We start from the raw sequence: 19,615 nt of genomic DNA on the forward strand, positions 1-19,615 counted from the left end.
ATTGGCAGCCGCTGTCCCGGGCAGTTTCGTGTGGGATCATTTGCACCAAAGAGCCCCAAATTGAGGGGAGAGTGAAAAATAGTGGCCGCAGAAATAACAAGTGGCGTCTTCATTTTCCATCAAGGAGCCAGGTGGGTGTTTGCGGTGGGGCCTCCCTGGCAGAGCGGGTTCCCCTCCTGCCCCTCTGCCCCATGAGAAGGAGAGCACCCCCCACCCCAGCTTTGCTGGGCTCTGGACCCTGAGCTCTCCACGGTCCACGTGGTCTCCAGCAGCCCTGGTCAGAGGCAGGGGCTCGATGACGCCTTTGTGAGTTCCTTGGGCTCGGTGGCCCCTCTCGGCGCCCCGCAGCTCCAAGCCTTCCCTTCGGTGCGGAACCCAAGTGGAAATCTGCCTGTGTGTGGCTCCTGTCTCTAGGTTCCAACAGTTCCAAACCACCCTTGAGTTTTCCGTGGCAGAGGGGTGGGGCAGGGGCACGGGAGAGGAGGGCTTAGGGTGCCAAGTCTGCCCACCATTGGGAGGAGACTTGGGTTGCGCTCGCCAAGCCTTCAAGGCGTCGCGGGACCAGCTTTCCCACCAATGCCCAGCGTGCCGGGACCTGCCGGCCAAGCAGGCTTCTCCTTCCGGGTGCCCCGTGACCTCCCACCTCCAGGCTTTTGCTGAGCCTTCTGCCTAGGTCCTGCATACTCTCTCCTCTGCCTTACAGGACGCTTCTTCCTGTAAAACCCACGTCAAGTGCCACCCATACCAAGAAGCAGCCCTGGGTTCCCTGGCTAGATGTTGCCTTGCCCTCCCATCACTGAACCTAATGCTTCCGTCTGCCTGTCACGTTCCCCCTTTAACTCCAGCTTCTCGTGGGCCTGTCCCGTTTCTCTCTCTGCTGTGGCTCCTGAAGGACAGGATCCCAGACCTAATTCATCAACTTGGAACAACAAAAATAATGATAGCAGCTGCCACTTACTCAGCTCTTGCCTGCTGATGCCAGGCTCTTTCCTGCACTCTCTCATTTAGTCATCTCTGACTCAGTGGGCATGTGGGCTGATGCCACTTCACAGGTGAGGAAACGGAGGGGACGGGCCTGACTAGGGCCACACATGGTGAGAGGCAGAGCTGGACACCGGCTTCCTGCTCACACCTCCACCTGACCGAGGCCGATCCTTGCTAAAGTCTTGACGAGTGTTTGTTGAATGACTGAATGCACCCACAGAGCCTAAGGGACATGGCAAGATGGCAATGCTGGCCCAGTGGTCACTGTGTGGGCCTGGGACAGGCCAGTGCTGGTGTGCTAGGTGGCTGTAAGTTTCCAAGGACAGCCTGGTGGTGGAGACCCATGCTGTTGTGTGCCCTTGTTTGGCCACATTGCCTCCCCCAAGCCTCACAGCATTCACAGTTTTTGGTTGCTGATCACCTGTACTAAAGGGGGTCCCTGGGGGGTCAGAGCACTTGGCCCCTTCTTGCTGTAGCCACAGCTGTGAGGCATCCAGTGTGATGCCAGCAGGCCAGGGTGAAGGCAGCTGCTGATATGCATCACGGCCAAGAGTACAGTCTGGGGGACAGGCAGACCTGAGAACCATGCCTGGCACATGGCCAGCGCCCAATATGTGCCAGTGCCTGAACATGCCCCCTCTCAGTCCCTTTCCTGTGTGTCTGGCCACCCCCAGCCCTGGTGGGGGGAAATCACCTTTAGAAGTGTGGTGTGCCCAGCTGTGCCATGGAACTGGGGATGCGGGGATTAACGGTGGGGCCACATTTAAACATGGGCTGCTGTGGAGGGAGGGCAGGGCCGGGGGTCACACTCACCAGGGTAGAGCTGGGCAGGCAGGCAGGGTGCCTGGGAAATAGCAGAGTAGCCTTCTAGAGCAGGATGCCTGTGTGAACCAGTGAGCCCCTCTGCCTCTGGGAGTGGGGGCTCTCCTCCAGGAACCTGGGTCCCCCAGGGCAGCAGCTTGGCATGGCTGCGCTGGTGCCTGGCCTGGCACAGGCAGGCCTGCTGGGGAGGCTCTGCTGGGCTGGGCCCAGGTAACACGCCCAAACCCGAATTCCAGACTCCCAGATGGCCGACCAGGCCCAGGCCAGCCCGGAGCAGAGGCGCTTCCTTTCGGTTTTAAACAAACAAGTTGGGAATTAAAAAGTCAGTATAGAGAACTACCCAAGCTATAAAAATAGCCACCAGCAGTGAATTCAGTGCCCAGCTCCTGGCAGTCTCGTTCCTTTCAAGAGGTGCCCATACCTTGGGAGTCAATGCCAAGACCAAGTGTGAGCACAGGTCCCCCTTCCCGGGCAGCCTGCCAGCTGCCCGTGGGCTCCACGGGACAGGGAGTTAGGGCTGGGAGGTGGGGAACAGGGGGAGATTCCGGACCAGGGCCCCTGGACCTCTGCTGGCCCTTATTCTGCTGGCCTCAGTTTCCCCACGTATCAACAGGGGTGGGGGTTGGGGGAAACCTGCCCCCCTGTCCCCACCCTGTGGGGGGCCGGGATGGCCTGGGTCTGTGTCCGTGGTGCAGAGTGCAGCTGGCCCAGCTTTGTGTGGCCGCCCCTGTGGCCACGGCAGACAATGGCCCGGCCGCGTCGGGCCCTCCAGCCGCCCTCCTCCTCCTCCTCCTTCTCCTCCTCCTCCTTCTCCTCCTTCTCCTCCGGGTGGTTTCTTTTTTGGGGGCAGGGCCGGGAGGGAATTCCGCCCCGTCCCCGCGCCGGCCCCCGCCGCCCCCTCGCGGCTCCCGGGCAGCCCCGGCGGAGGCAAACTTGCAAGTTCGCTCGCGGCTCGCTCCAACTCGGCGGCCGGGGCGGCGGATCGTGGCGGGCGGCGCGGGCGGGGCGGGGGCCGGGCTCGGGCTGGGCGCACAGGTCCAGGCCGCGGCGGCGGCGGCGCTGCGCCGAGTCCCCGCCCGTCGCGGGCCCCCCGCGGGCCCCCTCCACCCCCCCGCCCCGGCCGGCGCCGCAGCGCCGCGGTCGGAGCGGGGCGCGGGGCGCGCGGGTGCGCGGCGGCGGCGGGTGCGCGCGGCGCGCGCACACAAGTAGTTTACATTGTTGGGCGACTTTTGCAACAACTCGCCGCGCCGCGGCCTCCGCGCGCCGCCGCCGCCGCCGCCGCCGCCGCTGCCGCCGCCGCCGGCTCCCCGCCGCCCGGGCCCGGGCCGGCCGCGCCGGGGGCCGCGCGCTCGGGGCTGCTGCTCGGCGCCGCCGGGCATGAGGGAGGCGCAGCCATGGACACCAAACATTTCCTGCCGCTCGGTGAGTGCGCGCGGGGCGCGGGCGGCGGGCCACCGGGACGGGGCGGCCCCCAGCCCGGCCCCACCGGACTTCCCCGCGCTGGGCGGGAGTGGGCGGGTGGGGGTCGGGCCGGGTAACTTTTCGGGGCTGGCCGGGCGGGGGGCGAGGGCGCGCAGTTCCTCCCTATCCCCTCCCACCCCTCGGGCCCTGCCGGGCCGCCGAGGAGTTCGGGGGAGTGGGAGTGGGCGCGCCGGGCTGGGGGTGCAGGCTCGCGCGGGCCCGTGAGGGCTGCCCTTGCCCTCCCTAACCCCCCTACGCGGCTAGATTTCGCCCGGGGCTGCACCCTACCCCGACCCCTCAGCCCGGCCCTGGGCTCCCTCCGCGGCCCGCGTTCCCAGCCGGCGGTGCAGAGCCGTGCCCGGCCCCCTTGCTGCCCAGTGTCCTGCGCCGGGACCCGGCCGAGCCGGAGGAACTTCTGTGCGCCGAGCCGCCCTCCCCGCATCAGGACGGGGCCTGAGCTGGGCCCCGCTGCCCTTTGCAGCCCCGGCTGCGCCTCCAGCAGGCCCGGGCCGGGCCCCCTTGGGTACGTGTGCCCCTCCCCCCAGCAGCCCAGGCCTGGGTGGCAGGGGCGCCCAGGAGCCTGTGGGAGCCAACATGGAAGCAGGGAAGGCCCCGATCCAGAAACGGGGCCCCTTACTCTGGCCGGCACCCGGGCACTCTCTGGAGCTGGCGGTGTCTTCCCAGGAAGGACACCCCACCAGGCACGCAGGGCCCCTTGTCCTGTACCTTCCTTGCCCCGGCTGCCCGCCAACTCCAGGCAGGAGACCTGGCCCTCGCCCCAGCTCGGAAGAGGACAGGACATGGCCACTAGCCCTCCCCGGGGCTTCAGGGCCAGCCCGAGGCAGGGTGTGTGGGGGCACTTTACAAATGAGGGCCGGGAAGGATATTAATTCGATAGTGGGGACAGCCGCCAGCCTGTCAGGGCTGGGTGAAGGATTTGTGCTGAGTGGAAATTAAAACAGCTGATTATGAATGAAACCTGCGGTCCATCCCCCCGGCCTGCCCACCCCGCTGAGGCCTGGGGTGCAGTTTGGAGGAGAGTCCAGCGCTGGGTGGTAGTTCTCCCTAGCCCGGGAGCTGGGCAGAGCCCGGCACATTTGGTGAGATGGTGAGGTCTGGTTGCTGGCTGGGGAGAGGGTCTCACCCGCTCCCAGGACTCACTCACAGGAGGGCATTATGGCAGGATAACTGGGTGGGGACATTTCAAAGTTTGTCAAATCCGAGGTGACCCACCCTTGGACTTTTTATACTAATGAAGACCAAGCTAAGCGTGGGCCGAGCTGTCTCTCGCAGTCCTGAGGGTGGGCACTCAGACCCACTTTGCAGATGAGAAAACTGGCTGGCAGAGGGGAATGTCTTACCCGAGGTCGTGGGCTACAGAGTGCTGGATTCGAAATTTGAACCCACAACAGTGGGAAAAGAGTCCGGGCAAGCTGAGACTGCTCAGGTTCTCTGTGGGCCAAAGACCGTCTGCTTTCCCCCATGAACGCTTTGTGCTCATATGCATGTGCATATACACGCATACACGCTCAGTTCTGCTCTCCCAGAAGGATGCCTCAGGGAAAAGAATGGTCAGTTTTCTCTGGGCCCTGACATGGCAGGGGCTTGGCTGCACCTTGACTGGGTCCTTGGCCGTGGGAGGGCTGCCAGTGCCTGATGTCCCAGAGGGCAGGGGCTAGTTCCAGGAGTTGGTGCAGGCCGGTGCACCCGGGCCTGGGAAACGAGAGCACTCAGGCCACAGGATGGCTGTGTCAGGGGTCCCTGCGGCAGAGCAGAGGCCGCACCTCCACTCCTGTGCCCTGGGGGCCTGGGTGGGCACTCCCTGCCTACAAGGAGGCTGGGTGCCCTCTGCTCCCTCCACTCTCCTCCCACCTGGCCTGGCCTGTGGCCTCCCAGGCAGCCCACATCCCAGGCCTGAACTGAGAGTCCTGGGCTGTGATGACATTTTATTTTTTTCTAAGTGTGTGACCATCTGTGAAGTCCAGTGGAGTTGAAGGTCCATCTAAGCGGCTACTTGCCTAAGCCTTTTTGTCAGCTTATCCTAATCCTTGTTGGGGGGGTGAGTGTCGGAGTACCCTGCCCTTGTCCCCAGGCCCTGCTGACAGCCTGGAACAGGCCTGGGGCTGCTGAGAAACCTCCACCGCCTCCTTCAGCTGTCTGATGCTTTTGGAGCATTGGGCAAGCAGGGCTCCCTCCTCAGCGTCCAGCCCCTCTGGGTCTCTGGGGGCCCAGGGCACCTGTGTTCCACCTGCCCCTGGGCGTCCCACCCTCTGCCCGTTGAGCTTCTGGGTGAGGGCAGGCTCAGGCCCGATGTCTAGCTCTGGAAGGCGCTCTTGACAAGGCCCCTGCTTTCTGCCTGGCCGCCCAGGCTGGCCGTGCTCCTGCACTGGCCGGGGACTGCTGTCGGCCTAGTCAGGGGGCTTGATGGCTGAGCTGACAGTGTCCAAAGGTTCCAGGATACGGCATACTCTTCCCGCCGCTGCTGGCCCCTTTGCCTGTGGAGGATGGGCTCTCTGAGGGCTGTCAGATTCCTGGGCCAGCCTGGAGCCCGGGTCAGGGGGGCTTCTGGCATCATCAGAGCCCTTGGGACCTAAAATAGAGCACATTCCGGGGCCTCCCGAAATAACAGAGTCATGTGACTCCTGGAAGGCAGGACTTGGAGTCCAGCTCGGGCCTGACGAGGCAGTTCGTGTCTCAGCCTGGGCACTGCCGGTTGTTGGGGCGTTTGTTTGGGTAAACTCCAGAGGGGGGCTCCGCTTGTTGATTGCGGACGTGTGAGGGTGAGAACAGTAGCCCTCAGAGGCCAGCCTGACCATGGCCATTGGCCTTGCCTTGTCTGCATCCATGCCTGGGGCCGGCTGCTGCCCCTGGGACTGCTGGGGTCCAAGCACACAGCCCCAGCCCCAACTCCTCTGGGTCCCCAGGAGGGGCCAACAGAGGGAAGGGAAGCACAGGGTCCCGCCCCCAGGAGCATACGGGGTACAGAGCCGGGTGGGCTGGGTTCCCCACTCCACCGGTTGCTTGCTGGCCTGGCCGAGCTGCTCTTCCAGCTGTGCCTGTCCTTCAGGCCCCGTGGGGAGGTGCGGGGAGTCACACCTCCAGGAGGCCCTGGCCTGCTTTCGCTCTGCTCTCTCCACTTGCCCCCTAGGGCTCAGAGCGAAGTGTTGGTGGGTGGTATCCATGTCCTTTTCTGTGGGCACAGAGTGGGTGCCAGGCAGGGCCCAGCTTGGATGCAGGAGGCCCTGGCATTAGGAGAGGGGCCCTGGTGGGTTGTGGGCGGGACACATTCCAGCTGTGCTGTGCGTGGGTAGGGGTGGGTGGGGAGAGGCGGATTGCCTGGGCAAGCCCGTTTGCTGGGTTGTGTGGGGTCTCAGGGATGTGGCTGCAGATGGTGAGCAAAGCACAGCCTGTTAGGGGATGCGGGTTACTGGGGCCTGGCTCGGGCATTGCCGGCTGACACGGGCACAGGCCCTGGGCTGGCCGTGGGCCAGGGCACCACCGTCGGGGCTTTGCAGGCTGAGGCCTGCCCTGCATCCCTCCACCACCCGCGGGTTATCTAGGTTTGGTGGCCCCATCACCTCATCTGTTTCCAGGGGCCTGGCATTGGTTGGGCCAAGGTGATGCTAGGGTCCCAGGCCTTCTTGTCCAGTCCTCCAAGCTCAGAGAGCCCAGGCCTGGGGCATAGGGGCTGGTGTCCGTTTGGGGGTTTACCTCCTTCCAGATGTTTGTCCCAGTAGGTCGACTTAGGGGATGTGGTGGAAGGGTGGGGGGGGATTTGCATTTGACAAGGGGTGCTGCCACCGTTTGCTGTCTTCCTCCTCCCACTGGGTCACTCACTCCCGCCCTCCAGCCCTTTCTGAAATGGCCCAGCCGTCCCCACGTGGGGGGAGGGAAACCTGGTACCTATACTTTTCTGGAAGGTGCCCTGGCAGGCCCCTGTCTCCACTGGCCTCAGTGCTCTGTCTGTAAAATGGGCATGTGTGTGCCCTCCTGGTGCTGGGGAGGGCACGCTGTGGGCTAGTGGGTGTCAATGGAGCTGCATTCTTTAAAGCCCAGGGCTGCCACCGCATCCTCCCCATACCTCCATGCCCAGGTCAGGGCACTTGCGAGGTCTCCGTTGTCAGAGCAAAATAGGAGAACAAAGCAGAGACAGCCGGTGGTGTCATTAATGGACACGGGAAGGGATGTGGGTCAAGGGAGCAGCGCTCTCCCCCCATTCCTTCGTGCACCGAGAGGACGCTGCTGGAGCCCCTTGTCTGGGTAGAGAGCAGACCCTGCCATGCATGCACCAGGCCCGCGGTGTTCACAGCACCCACCTCCCCTCCCAGGGAGGGATGGTCCCCAAGCACCAGATCCTGCCTGGTGCCCAGACTCTCCCTGGAGGCTGGCAGGAGGCGGTGGGGCGAGGCAGGACACGTTTGCACACCTACTCGAGCCGGGTGTGAGGTGTTCTGAGCAGTTGTGCCCCAGCGCCTCACAGACAGAGAAATTGCACCCTAGAGTTACAAGGCAATTGTCTAGCTCAGCAGCCGAGTGAGTGTGAAATGGAGCAGAAAGCAGCTCCATAAAATTGGCCCAGGCCGGTGTAGGGAGGGGTGGGGAAAAGCAAATGCATGCAGGGTCTGGGCGTGTGCACGCTCACACATGCTGATAGGCACACACTTGCACAGACCCCACTGACATACACTTAACACTGCCACACCCACGTTCACTCATTCGCATGTAAACAGACACTCAGGTGCATTCACAGGCTCACACTAACATTCACCACCTGCTCACACTCACACACATGCACACCCCATATGTACTCTCTCTCCTACTCACCCACACTCATACCATCATACCTACACTACACACACGTTACACAACTCACAAACTCATGCCCACATGCACTCACACATATGCACACTCACATGAACACACATTAACATCCATGCATTTACGTTCACTCACATGCACTCACGCATACACACACACACACCTACTCTCACACATGCGCACGTGCACTTCACATGCATACTGCCCTGGGCCTTCCCAGGGTGGCCCCAACAGACAGTGGACAGGCTCTTCTCAGGACTCAGCCCTGCTGAGCAGTCACACCCATGTGCTTGACTGAGCCTGGGGGCCAGACCTGCTTCCTGTGTCCCCATGGCAGGCTAGAACCCTGGAGTCTGGCCATGGCTCCCTCGGAGATCCAGTTTTGCGGTGGGTTCTGCAGGCGAAGGAGGGGTGCCACAGATTTGGGGCCACCCCAGGTGAAAGGAGGAGGCAACTCTAGCTTCAGCTAGTAGGCTAAGGCTGAGAAGGTCTGGGGTGCAAAAAGAAACAAGTTCATGTGGCTGGAGCCGGGAGAGGTTTATGAGGGATGAGGCTGGAGGGAGACCCAGAGCCTGAGCAAGGACCTTTAGTGCCAGGGCCAGGTCTGGGGGACTGCTGGGCCTGGCAGGGTGCTGGACACAGTGAGAGTGACCTTTCTTGCGTATATGGAGGGTGGTCTGGGAGTAAGGTGGGAGACCCATTTGGAGTGGCTCAAGGCTGGCCATCTCTGGCCAGCTTGCTGGGTCCCAGTTGGAGTTTTGGAGCCCCAGCAGTGGCCAGCAGGTCCCCAATGCCCGGGCCATTTGCCCCTGACTTGGCTGAGCCTTTAGTACAGTGGCTGGAGCTAGGGGCGCCGAGGGGCTTTCTCAGTGTTAGGCTAGGCCCTTGGGGTGTGCTGGGATGGCCTTTCCTGCTCCCTGCCTTGGGTCTACCCTTCCCTGGCCTCCCCACGTAGGAGCCTACAGATGAGGGAGGAGGCCTCCCTGAGCTCTGGCCCCCAGCACCCCAGGCACCTTGTCTGGAGGGAGAGCAGCTCACACCACCCTGTCCCCTCCCTGTATGTCTTCCAGCCCCTTCCTGGTCCTCAGGCCCTTGTCTGCTGTCCTGGAAGTTCTAGCTGTGTGCCCTCTGCTCAAGGCCTGGCTGCTCATGGCATAGGTGAGGGGCCGAGAGGACGTGGAGCAGCTTGCAGAGGGGCCAGTTTCCTGCCCGCCCTCATGGGCCTGGTCTCCTAGGAAGGCGGTAGGGCAATATGACGCTTGATTGAGCCAAACCCTGGCCAGGACCGAGTGCTAGGCCCAGAGGTGGGCTGAGTTGTGGGGCCCCATCCATGGCCCTGTGGGGCGGCCTGGCCTCTAGGGTCGTGGCTGGGAATGGGTCGGCAAGGGTCCTCTGGGGTCCAGCAGGGAGCCTGAAAAGAGGATGCCAGGGAACCGGGGGCCTCGGGGTGAGGGCTTCCTGGGGTTCTCCCTGCCCAAGACACTCAGTGGGTCCCTGATGACCGGCCCTTGGCTCCCAGCTGCTGCTGTGGGTTTCACCTGTGGGGGGCCTTTGTCTGAGACGCTGCTTCACTGGGGTGCAGAACCTGCCCCCTGCATCCCTGCTGTCCTGTCCAAATCCCAGTCGTCTCCAGTATGGGCCTCCTTTTCCTTGACCACCCGCGGGCGCGAGGCTGGCAGTCCAGAGTGTCCAGCGTGGAACAGAGGAAGGAGATCCTCTGGGTGCCCGCAGTTCAAAGCGTGCCGGGTGTGGCCCAGGACCTGTAATGAGGTTACTGATTGAACAGGCTTCCTGGGGCAGCCCCTAGCATCCTGGGAGGCGGGCACCCTGGGAGGGCCCTAAGTATCCTGTAATTGGCCAGTTTCACTTGAGTGACTGCACCAGCCCTGGGCATAGGTCATTGGTGACAGCCCAGGTGGCCCCAGTCACTGTTGCACTGGACCTGAGGTGTTCGCTCCTGGCTGCAGTGTTCCAGGCAGACCCCCAAATGGGCAGGGTGCCCCTCAGGCCCTGTGCGCCCCGTGTCTCTGCTGGAGTCCCCCTGCCCCTCCCCGACCCTGCCGCCTCTCCCCATTCCGTTCCTCCTCCTACCCATTCTCCTCTCTCTCCACCCCTCCCCCCTTCTGTCTCTCCCAGATCCCCTCCCCTTCCCCCCCCACCCCGTTCCTCTCTGTCTCTGCCCCTTCCCACCATTTCCCCTTCTCCCTCTCTCAGCCCCTCTCACCTCTCTTACTCTCTTACCCTCTCTTCCCTGTTCCCCCACCTCTATCCCTTTCTCTTCCATTTCTAAAGTGGTGGGGTTTCCCCGGCTTTGGTCCTGGCGCCACTGTGCGTGCTGTGGGTGGCGGCCCTGCCTCGCGGAAACGGGGGTTAGCGGACCCTGTGCGCAGGTGGCGGCAGCTGGCCACCCATAACGCCCTGTCTGGTTTCCAATGCGTCCGGCAAGCACCCACCCAGGGGGCGGGAGGTGCTCACTCAACCCAAGGAGTGGGGCGAGGACTCCCCGCTCGGGCCCTTTGCATAGCACGTCACCCCAGGCGGTTCTCCAGTGGCTGTCCCCATGGAGCATGGGTCTCGGCTGTGCCTGTGTGGGCTGGACTGCCTCTCTGAGCGGCGCAGTGGTGTCTGTGCTGTCGCAGGAAGGGGTCTGGCCCAGGGAGGTTAGGGATGTGGCCAGTGAGTCCAGGGTCACGTCCTCAAGAAAGGTGTACCTCGAGGTGTCTACCGTGCCCCTCCTGCGGCCCCAGCTTTGTAGCATCCCACGGTGGCTTTGGGGAGAGCCATCAGAGGCTACTGCCAGGGAGATGTTTTGACTCTGGAGCTCTGGGGGTGGGCACTGTCTCTGGGCCACCCGGTCGCCCTCTCTGTCCAGCTGTGTCCTGGGGCCACAGGCAATGGCTCTGTACCTGCCCTAGCTGAGGGGAGTGAGAACAGGGCTGGGGGCTTGTCCAGGGTTCCTAGGGGAAGGAGGCTGTGGACTCTGGGCTGGCTGGAGCGGGGCGTGTGGTCACCTGGCCGGCCTGGGCTGTTTTGAACTGGAAGTGTCAGAGCGAAACCCTTTTGGGCTGAGAAGTGTATTCTGTGGAGGTAGTGGATCTTGAGAATGGGAGGTGGGCAGAGGGGGGCACAGACGAGGTGCTCAGTCCTAGTGTCAGCGGCTATCCCAGGCAGGCCTTTCTGAGCTGGGACCTCCCTCAGCATCAGGCAGTCCTGTAGCCTCATCGAGCCCCTCTTCTCTCCCCTTGCCTTTCTTGGTCTGAGGCTCCAGGCTAGTGACCTTCCCTGTGTGATGTACGCACCCTGTCCACGTCGCCTTGCCTGATGATTGGCCTTTCGTGTGCACCTAGGTTAGGGAGGCTCCGTCCCCCAGCTCTTGAGACTTGGTCTGCTGGGCACACAGCCAGCTTGCAGGACTTGGTGTTTTTGCTTCCATGTTTTTGTTATTTCAGAAGCTATTGGGGGAGCATCTAGGCCCTCCCCCTTCTGCCGTGGGCTGGCTTGAATGTTGTGCTCTGCCCTCTGGGCAGTCCTTGCTGGTTGAGGAAGCTGCAGGTGGCCTTGGCAGCTCGGCAGAGCAGGGGATATCAGCAGCAAGGAAGTCATATAGGAACTCAGAGGAAGGAGCCAGAACTGACTTCTTCGGAAAAGTCAGTGAGGCTTTCCAGAAGAGGGGTTCTTGTAGTTGGGCTTTGAGGGGTGAGGAGGAGTTTGTTGGGTGGAGTATGAGATGAGAATCAAGGCAGAGAGAATAAGTGGACCCTCCCCAGGGAGTTCTGGCGCCAGTCAAGGGTCCAGGGAAGGGAGATCCATGTGGGCATGATGTGGATTTCCCTGGAGAATTCCAGAACCACTGGTCTGCAGGTGCAGCTCCTCTGGACTGCCCCCTAGTTTGTGCACATCTCTGTTTGTGGGGAACCACGCGGGCATGGGTGGGAGAGGGGGTTGTATGGTCAGCTGACCTGGCAATAATTAACCCTTGGTGGAGATGAGACCGTGCCCTGGTAGCCCCAGCCTGGTAGCAGTCAGGCCCCTGGAGTCAGTGCTCAGCTATCCTGACTCCCTCTCTTTCCTGGGCCCTGGAGAGCCCTGGTCTGTGTATGGGTGACCTACCCCATGGCATTGCACCAGCTCAGGGATCCTGGGGCCAGTGACCACTGTTGGGCCTCTTTCTGGGGGGAGGACCCACCCCTGTCTGTGTTCCTGCCACAGCCTCTGCCTCACTCTTCCCGGGGGCAGCTTCAGTGTCATCTGCCCAGAAGTCTCCTCCGTGTGTGAGCCTAGGGCTGTCTGGTCTCATTCCCCTCTCCTCTCCCAGGCAGAAGAAAACAGCTCTGCTGGGACCAGAGTCCACGGGAGGTGGCTGAGCCGCTCCCACCCACCCCAGCCCGGGGACTTTCTGCCCAGGATCAAGGTCGGGAAGGAGGGCCGGGGGGCGGGGGCCTTTGTCATTGGGTGCCAGGCTCTGCTGGGCCCATGCACTGGTGAGGCGGGTCCTGGCCCCTTGAGAGGGGTGGTGCTGCTGGGTGTTTCTTGGGCCATAGTGGGGGTGGGGCCTCTCTCTTCCCGAGGACTGGCTTGGCCCACCTTTCCCAGAGGCTGGGACCTCAGCAGCTTCCCCAGGGTTGGACCTAGGGCTGCAAGGCTGATGGAGGCAGTTCAGCTGGACGGGGTGGTGGCACGCTCGGGGCACTGCTGGCTCAGTCTTGGCTCTGCCACGTGAACTTTGCAACTCTGGGTGCGTTGCTTCCTCTCTCTTTATCTCGGTTTCCTCGTTGGTAAAATGGAAGGAAGGATGTTGGACCCCGTTGAAGGTGGGAGATCCATGGCAGGAGGGCTGCTGACGGGGCCCTCGGCAGACACCACCAGTCGGGGTGGCTTTTTCCCCTGGGGCCTGGAGACCTCAGAGTCTTCTCAATCCAGTGTTCCCAGCACCCCCTCCCATGGGTGGGGTTGGCACACAAGTCCTGTTTACTGCTGAGTCCATGGTGCCAGGCGCTTCCCAGGCCTCATGGAACGTTTGCTGAATGAATTAATGCACTGCAGACAATTCCCCTGGCCCCTCAATTTCAAGAATCTCGGGAGGGGTTGACTTGTCCCTTGCAATTCTAATCTTTTAAAATTATCATTCCTTGAAATGCCATCCTCCATAGGGTCTATTCTGACTCTCCAGGGAAGGGCAGCCCTCTGTTTGCCTGGTCTAGCCAGGCGCTGCTTCCTGGGATCCGGGAGCATGGGTCCAGAGTTCCCTGCCTGGCATCGCCTGCTGCCAGCGGTGGCCCCCACCCCACTGACCCTGCTTGTTTCAGAGGCACTGCTACCAGCTTTCCCTGGGACAGATTCCCCACTTCAGAGAGCACAGCACCCCCAAGGCTGCCCATCGCAAGAGTCGGTTCCTTCTGCTTTTGCTGAATGTGTCATGTTGAAACTTGGCTGAGGAGGCATGCAGACCTGGCCAAGAGATTCACAGCAGACCTCCCTCCTTCCTGCCACCCATCTCTCCATCCGTCCGCCAGTCCTTCTAACTGTCCACATCTGCCTGGTTCCTGCTGGCTACTGGGAAGGCAGAGCTGAGTGAGGCCCAGCCCCCAGGAACAGTGCTCTGTGGTCCTGGATGGGAGGCCTCTCTGAGCCTGTCTCTGTAGATTGGCCTGTACCTTCCTCAGAGGGCAATGAAGCTGGAAGGCTTAAACAGGGCCTAACGCCTACAGTGACCATGGGATTAAGGTTGGCTGTAGTTGATGAGGGCCCTAACAGGTTCAGAACCTCAGAACTGGGTCATGAGGGATGCATAGGAGTTTGCCCAGTCTCTGCATCCTCAGACCCATGTCTTTGCTTGGCACCTTCAGAGACCTCCCTGGACAGATCTTCTTACATCGACAATCCACCCTGCATCTCAGAGGGTATCTTCCCTGGACAAGGATCAGCTCCCCAAGACCAGGGAGTCCCTTGAGGCTTGAAGCCTGTAGCAACTTGTATCTCTGGCTACATTGGAAATAGAGTGAGAATGGAGATCTTGAACCCAAAAGAGAAATGGGACAACAGGTTTTGTTCAGTTCAGTCACTTGTATTGAACACCAACTGTGTACCGTCCCTGAAAGGTCCTGGGGAGAGCCATGCCAGTGTTTATGAGGTGCCTTCTCTGCCAGAGCTGTTCTGGGGTCAGGATGCAGTCTGGGGCTGCAGCCTAGTGTGGAAGAAAGTGTGAGGGGTGTGGGAGGCAGGGAAACCTGTGGGATAGGGAGGGCAGAGCCATAGGGCAGGGGCGGGGAGCTCCCTGGGAGAGGGACCCCCAGTGGGAGGCCATGCACAACACACTTTGGGCATCTAGGGAGAGCCAGGAGGCCCATGCACTGGAACAGAGCGAGGAGGGGGAGAGCCGGGCATGAGTGGGGGTCTGCAGAGCCCATAGAAGGGTCTGGATGTTCTGCCCTATGGAGATGGGGCTTTTGGAGGTTCTGGGCAGGGAGGGACCCATGTGGCCAGAGCTGGCTAGGAGGTGCTGCTCTGTGTTGGGAAATGTGGGGTGGGGTGACAGTCCATGCTGGAAGTGGTGATTCTTCAGGGGTGACTTATCTGAAATGAGGAGTGACATGAAAGGGGGCCCCTTCTTCCTATCCCCTGCTGTGAAAGCACAGTATCGCCTGGCGGGCGGTACAGATGGTACAGATGCCTCAAGGATGGAGAAGGCGAATGGGTGCACGGCCTGCTGAGTGGATGGCCTACTGAGGCATCCCCCTGGGCTCCCCGGAGGAGAGGTTTTTGCACCAGGCTTTGGAAAGTGGGCCCTGCACCCGCACTTTCCCCTTCTGTTTCCCAGATTGCACTTTGTGCTGGGGACCTGGGCCGTGCTCCCACTTGTGAGGGTGAGGAGGGGACGTGGCCGCTGCCCTGATGGACCTGTGGCCTCCAACCTGCCACTGTGATCAACACACCTGGCAGCTGAAGCCCAAGAAGGAGCCACAGCAGCGGGGTGGGGGTGGGGGTGGGGGTGGAGAGGAAAGAGGAGGAGGGTCTCATATGGACCCTCAGCCTGTGCCTTGAGTAGTAGAGTGGGGGTGGTGGTCCTTGTCCCTGCCGTGGGGCGTGGGTGGCTGCCAGCACCCCCGGAGGCCCTGATTCGCTCCCAGGCCCGGCTCTGTCTCTGCCCCAGCTGTGCCCTGCAATTATCTGCTGGAAGAATCCGTTGAGCAGCTGTTAGGAGAGGATATTTCCCCTGCACACACACAGCGGCAGCTGGGAACACCGGGGAGGGAGGGAGATGGCAGGTCCTAGGTCACCGGTGAGCAGCTGACCCGCGCCAGGGAGGCTGGACATACATGATGCGGCCCCCGCCCCCGAGCTCCTCAGGCAGCCCCTGTGTGTCTCTTGCCTGGAAGGTGGCCCCGGGCATTTTGGAAGTGGGAGGTCCCTCCTGAACCCCCACTGGCTGCGGGAGGCATCTGCGGGTGACTCACACAGCCCGGGGTGCAGGGGGCTCATGGCCCACGCTTTGGGCTTCCCCGGGCCTGGCTTGGGTCCCAGCTCAGTTTCCTCATCTGCAAAGGAGGCTCTTGGGGCCCTGCCTCCTGGGTGGTCCCAGGGGTCCCAGGAGTTGCTGGTGGCATGCGTGGTGTATGTTGGTTAAGTCTGTGCTGCATTCAGATGGTGGCGGCTACGGGGCCTTTGCTCTCACCTGTCCCCATAACTCAGTTCCCTGCTGACTTATTTCTGGCTCCCTGTCGCTGGCGTGGGCCCTGGTTTATAAAAATAAAGTGCTGGTGGTGTTTATAGGGCATCCTCGTATAAGGGGCGTGATCTGGGGCCACGTGGCTGCAGGATACGTGTGCCCCATGTCTGGTGCCAGGTCAGCGGGGCATCCTGGGCAGTGCGGTGTGCCTGGGCCAGGTCACGAGGTCCTATGGCACGGTCACCCACTCATGCTCAGTGCCCTGCTCCCGTGCTCTCCCTGGCCTAGATGCACAGAGCAGGGTGTCATCCGTGTGTCTGGCAGCGGCAGTGGGGCCAGTGGCGGCCAGGCAGTTTGGGTGAAGCCTCTGCAGCTGGCGGCGGAGTGGGGAAGGGGGTGGCAAGGACCCAGAGTGGGGTTGATGGGCTGTGTGTGTCCCCCACTGCCCCTCAGCCATCCTTCCAGCCTGGTGCTGAGAGCAGCTAATGGGCCTCTGGGGTTCCTGGGGTCACTGGACCCCCAGAGCAGGCCCCTCCAGGCTCTGTAGATAGCCCACCCTGAGTCTCCTTCCCTCCCCTGCTGACCCCTTGTCCCCCTTACTGGCCAGCCCTGCCCACCACTCCCACCCTACCCTGGCCATCTCTCTGAGAACAAGATGACTGTTGTCCCCACCCGTGGCTGGACACTTCAGTTGGTGCTCTGCCACCCATGCCAGGAGAAGCTTGTTCTCCGAGTGCAGACCTGGGTCACTGGCCCGTGGCTTAGGGCTCTGCCCCTCTTGTCCTCCAGCCTGTCTCCCATGTCCATGGGGCACCCCCTACCCCATGCTCTCGGCTCAGCCCAAAGCATCTCCAGGCCCCAGGCCCGGGCACAAGGAGCGACTCAGCGAGGGCGGGCGTGCTGCCCTCTGCTCCCTCCCCGCCCCGACAGTTCTCAGGCCCATGACCGTCCTTGCCAGGCCCTTCTCAGGGGCTTGGGATGGGGGCAGGCGGATCCATGCCTATCTCTTAAACCAGAGTGTGTGTCTGTGAGCCTCTGTGGGTGTGTGTGAGTAGGTGTGTGTACTGTGCCTGAATGTGAGCAAGTGAGCATTCCTGTGCCCCATGTGAGTGTGTGTGTCTGTGCCCGTGCCTTGTGTGTGTGTAATTCTGGGTGTTTATACACGCCTGGGTACCTTTTTGTGTGTGTGCCTGTGCATGCATACGTGCCTTTGTGTGCCTCTGAGTGTGCATATCTCTGTGTGTGTTTATGTCTTGGTGTCTGTATTTCTGTGTGTGTGCGTTTCTGTATGTTTGTGTGTGTGACCCTGTGTTTCTTTGTGCATGCCTGCGTGTGTGTGCCTGTGTGCGTGCCTGTCTGTGCCTTGTGTGCTTCTATTTGTATTTCTGTGTGTGTATGTGCATGTCTGCGTGAGTGTTCCTGCGTGTGTGTGCGTTTTGCATGCATGCGTGTGCATTTGCCCTGTGAACCACTTGCCCCGCACTGGCCTACATGGGCAAGTCAGGGTGTAAGATGTGCTTGTCTCCCAGCTGCCCATGTGGGGGCCCGGGGCAGGGAGGGTAGGTGCCAGGCCAGCCCATGGGGCCTGGGGTGGTGGGGATCACAGTAGCCCAGGAGTCGAGTGCTGACTGCAGCGCGCTCTGCCCACGTGTGCTCCTCAGCCCTGGGATGTGAGCCCTGCAGCCCGTCTCTGATGGGGAAATCGAGGCAAAGAGGGGCCTGGCTCCTTCTGGGGCCAGGCGGTTGGTCAGTGGCAGAGCTGGGATTTGCAGCCGGGATCTGGGGGCCTTTCCTGGAGATGTTCCCTGCCCGACGCTCCGGGTGAGTGGCTGACGTTCTGGATGCCACCGGGTGGGAGACAGGGACATTGCTTGGTTGGGAGGGTCCTGGAGCTGGGTAGTTGAGCTGAGGCAGGGGTGGGGGGCCCAGTGCTTCCTACACAAATACCAGCACTGACTGGAGCGTTTTTATTTTTATTTCCTATTTTTACTTCCCTGTTGGCTTTTTTTTAGCAATTCTGGGTTAGATGTCCCCTGATCCACCCTTGTCCACCTGCCACCTGGACCCAGCCTGGGGCTCAGACAGGACACAGTGGTGTGTATGTTTCACCCTGGTGGAGGTGTGGCAGCCTGGCTTGCACACTCTTGCTGACGGGGAGCTCCCTTCCTCCCTCCCTCCAGAGCATTTGGGGACCAGCCGCAGGCAGTGGGTGGTGTAGGAGGATGAGCCTTGGTGAGTGACTCAGTTTTCTCCCGCTTTCCCTGACTCTTGGTTGGAGACTGAGGCTCAGGGTGGCTTGACAGGAGGAAGGGTGCTGGTGTGGGTGGGTCTGCTGGGTGGGGCAGACCCTGGACTTGTGGGTAAATAAACATGCCATGTTCCTGCCTCCGACCCAGCTGGAGAACTAGCTGTGCTACAGAGTCCACAAAGCCCACCCTACGGGGCCAGGATTGTGTCTGCAGAGAGTCCGGCCAGCCAGAACCTTATTGGGGGTGGTAGGTGCTGCTGTGTTTGGGACATGGGGACCTCGGGCATCTGGGGGGCCCTTGCCTGCTGGTGTGAACACAGCCCGGGTGTGCCAGCATTTGACTGGGAAAGGGGGTCCCAACTGTGGGATCCCGTGTGGAGAGAGCGCCCACGCCAGAGGTCACCGAGGGCCCATGTGCCTGGCCCAGGCCAACTCTGTTACATTCCATGAATCCGGGGGGCAGGACTGGCCCCCTGCAGATGAGGGGTGGGCTCAGGTCATTTGGCTTGAAGGGAGTGGAGGGGCCCCTCAGAGCTCTTGCCCTCTGTTTCTTGCTGCATGCTTGGTCTTAATTTACAGTCGAGGAAGCAGAGGCCTGAGAGCTGTGGTGGCTGCTTTGTGTCCAAGCCCCCAGCCTGAGCTCCCGGCTCTGTCTTGCTGCTGCGAAACAGGGTTCTGGAGGGCTTCCCGGTGGAAGCCACAGACTTGGGCCTTGAAGGGTAGCCAAACCGGCTGAGGGGGAATAGGGCTGTGGTGGGGAGTCTTTTGTGAAGCCAGGGGCTTCCAAAGCCTAGGGTTGGGGGAGGTGGGCAGATGGTGGGTCTGGGGCAATGTTTCGTGTCCAAGCCCATCTGGGGTTGTGCTTTTGGCCTCTGAGGATGGGTGGGGAGGGGGTGGTATGGGCATTGGCCCTTGCTTGGGATGGGCTCAGCCTGTGTCAGGCCTCTGGGGGAGGGGGGCGGGATGGTGGTGACCCACTTTAACGAGGCGTCTATCAGTGCCCAGGAAGGGGGATGGCCTTCCAGGGCTGTGCCAGTGTCACCTGCCGGGGGGTGTTGCTGCCCAAGCACACGAACCCTGTGACGGTCATGGCCGGGGCTGAGTTCCGGAGGCCCGGCAGTGCTCCCCACACGCATACCCGAGGGGGTGCCAAACCTCTGCCCCTGTGGCTTAGAGCGGCCCAGATTGTTCTGCAAGGAACGTTCTGTAGACTTAGGCCGTCAAGAAGAGCTACGCTTGGGGTATCCAGGCAGGAGGGTGGGAGAGGCTGTGCTCCAGGGAGGGGACACAGCTGCTCTGAGGCCCCCAGGTAGGACAGGCCCTTCCTCGCCTAGGGAGCTCGATTGCCGGTGTGGCCAGGGGTGGCTGGCGAGAGCGAGACAAAGAGGCACTTGTGGTGGGGGTGTGGGGGCCAGGGGTGTGAGCAGCACATGTGGGGAGAATCGGGCCTCTTAGGGCCAGTGGACCCTGTGCGAATGGCTGGGGATTTAAGGGGTGCGTAAGGCCAGGCCAGGGTCTGCCTTTTGGGAGCTGGTCAGGTAGGTGGGCTTATCCATGGGTGCTCTAGGACTGGGTGAGGCAGTGAGGTGGTGGCTGAATGGGTGCTGTGCGCAGGG

The 19,615-nt window shown here is 61.8% G+C and overlaps 1 protein-coding gene across 3 annotated transcripts in view; it reads left to right on the top strand.

The window, feature by feature from the left end:
* The first annotated feature begins 3,132 nt into the window (after positions 1-3,132).
* The window catches only part of RXRA (retinoid X receptor alpha), a 96,814-nt gene continuing 80,331 nt past the window's right edge, over positions 3,133-19,615 (top strand). Inside the window, exons 1-2 of one of the 3 annotated variants that reach the window (XM_077139607.1) lie at positions 3,158-3,228; positions 12,401-12,496. In XM_077139607.1, coding sequence (XP_076995722.1) covers positions 3,201-3,228; positions 12,401-12,496 — 124 coding nt within the window. In that variant the 5' untranslated portion in view covers positions 3,158-3,200. Of the gene's footprint in view, positions 3,229-12,400; positions 12,497-12,553; positions 12,821-19,615 lie in introns of those variants that run through there. The other 2 variants (XM_077139619.1, XM_077139657.1) reach the window with 2 other exon arrangements.

This window comes from Tamandua tetradactyla, chromosome 2 (genome assembly GCF_023851605.1).
Source record: "Tamandua tetradactyla isolate mTamTet1 chromosome 2, mTamTet1.pri, whole genome shotgun sequence".
Classification (NCBI taxonomy): Eukaryota; Metazoa; Chordata; class Mammalia; order Pilosa; family Myrmecophagidae; genus Tamandua; species Tamandua tetradactyla.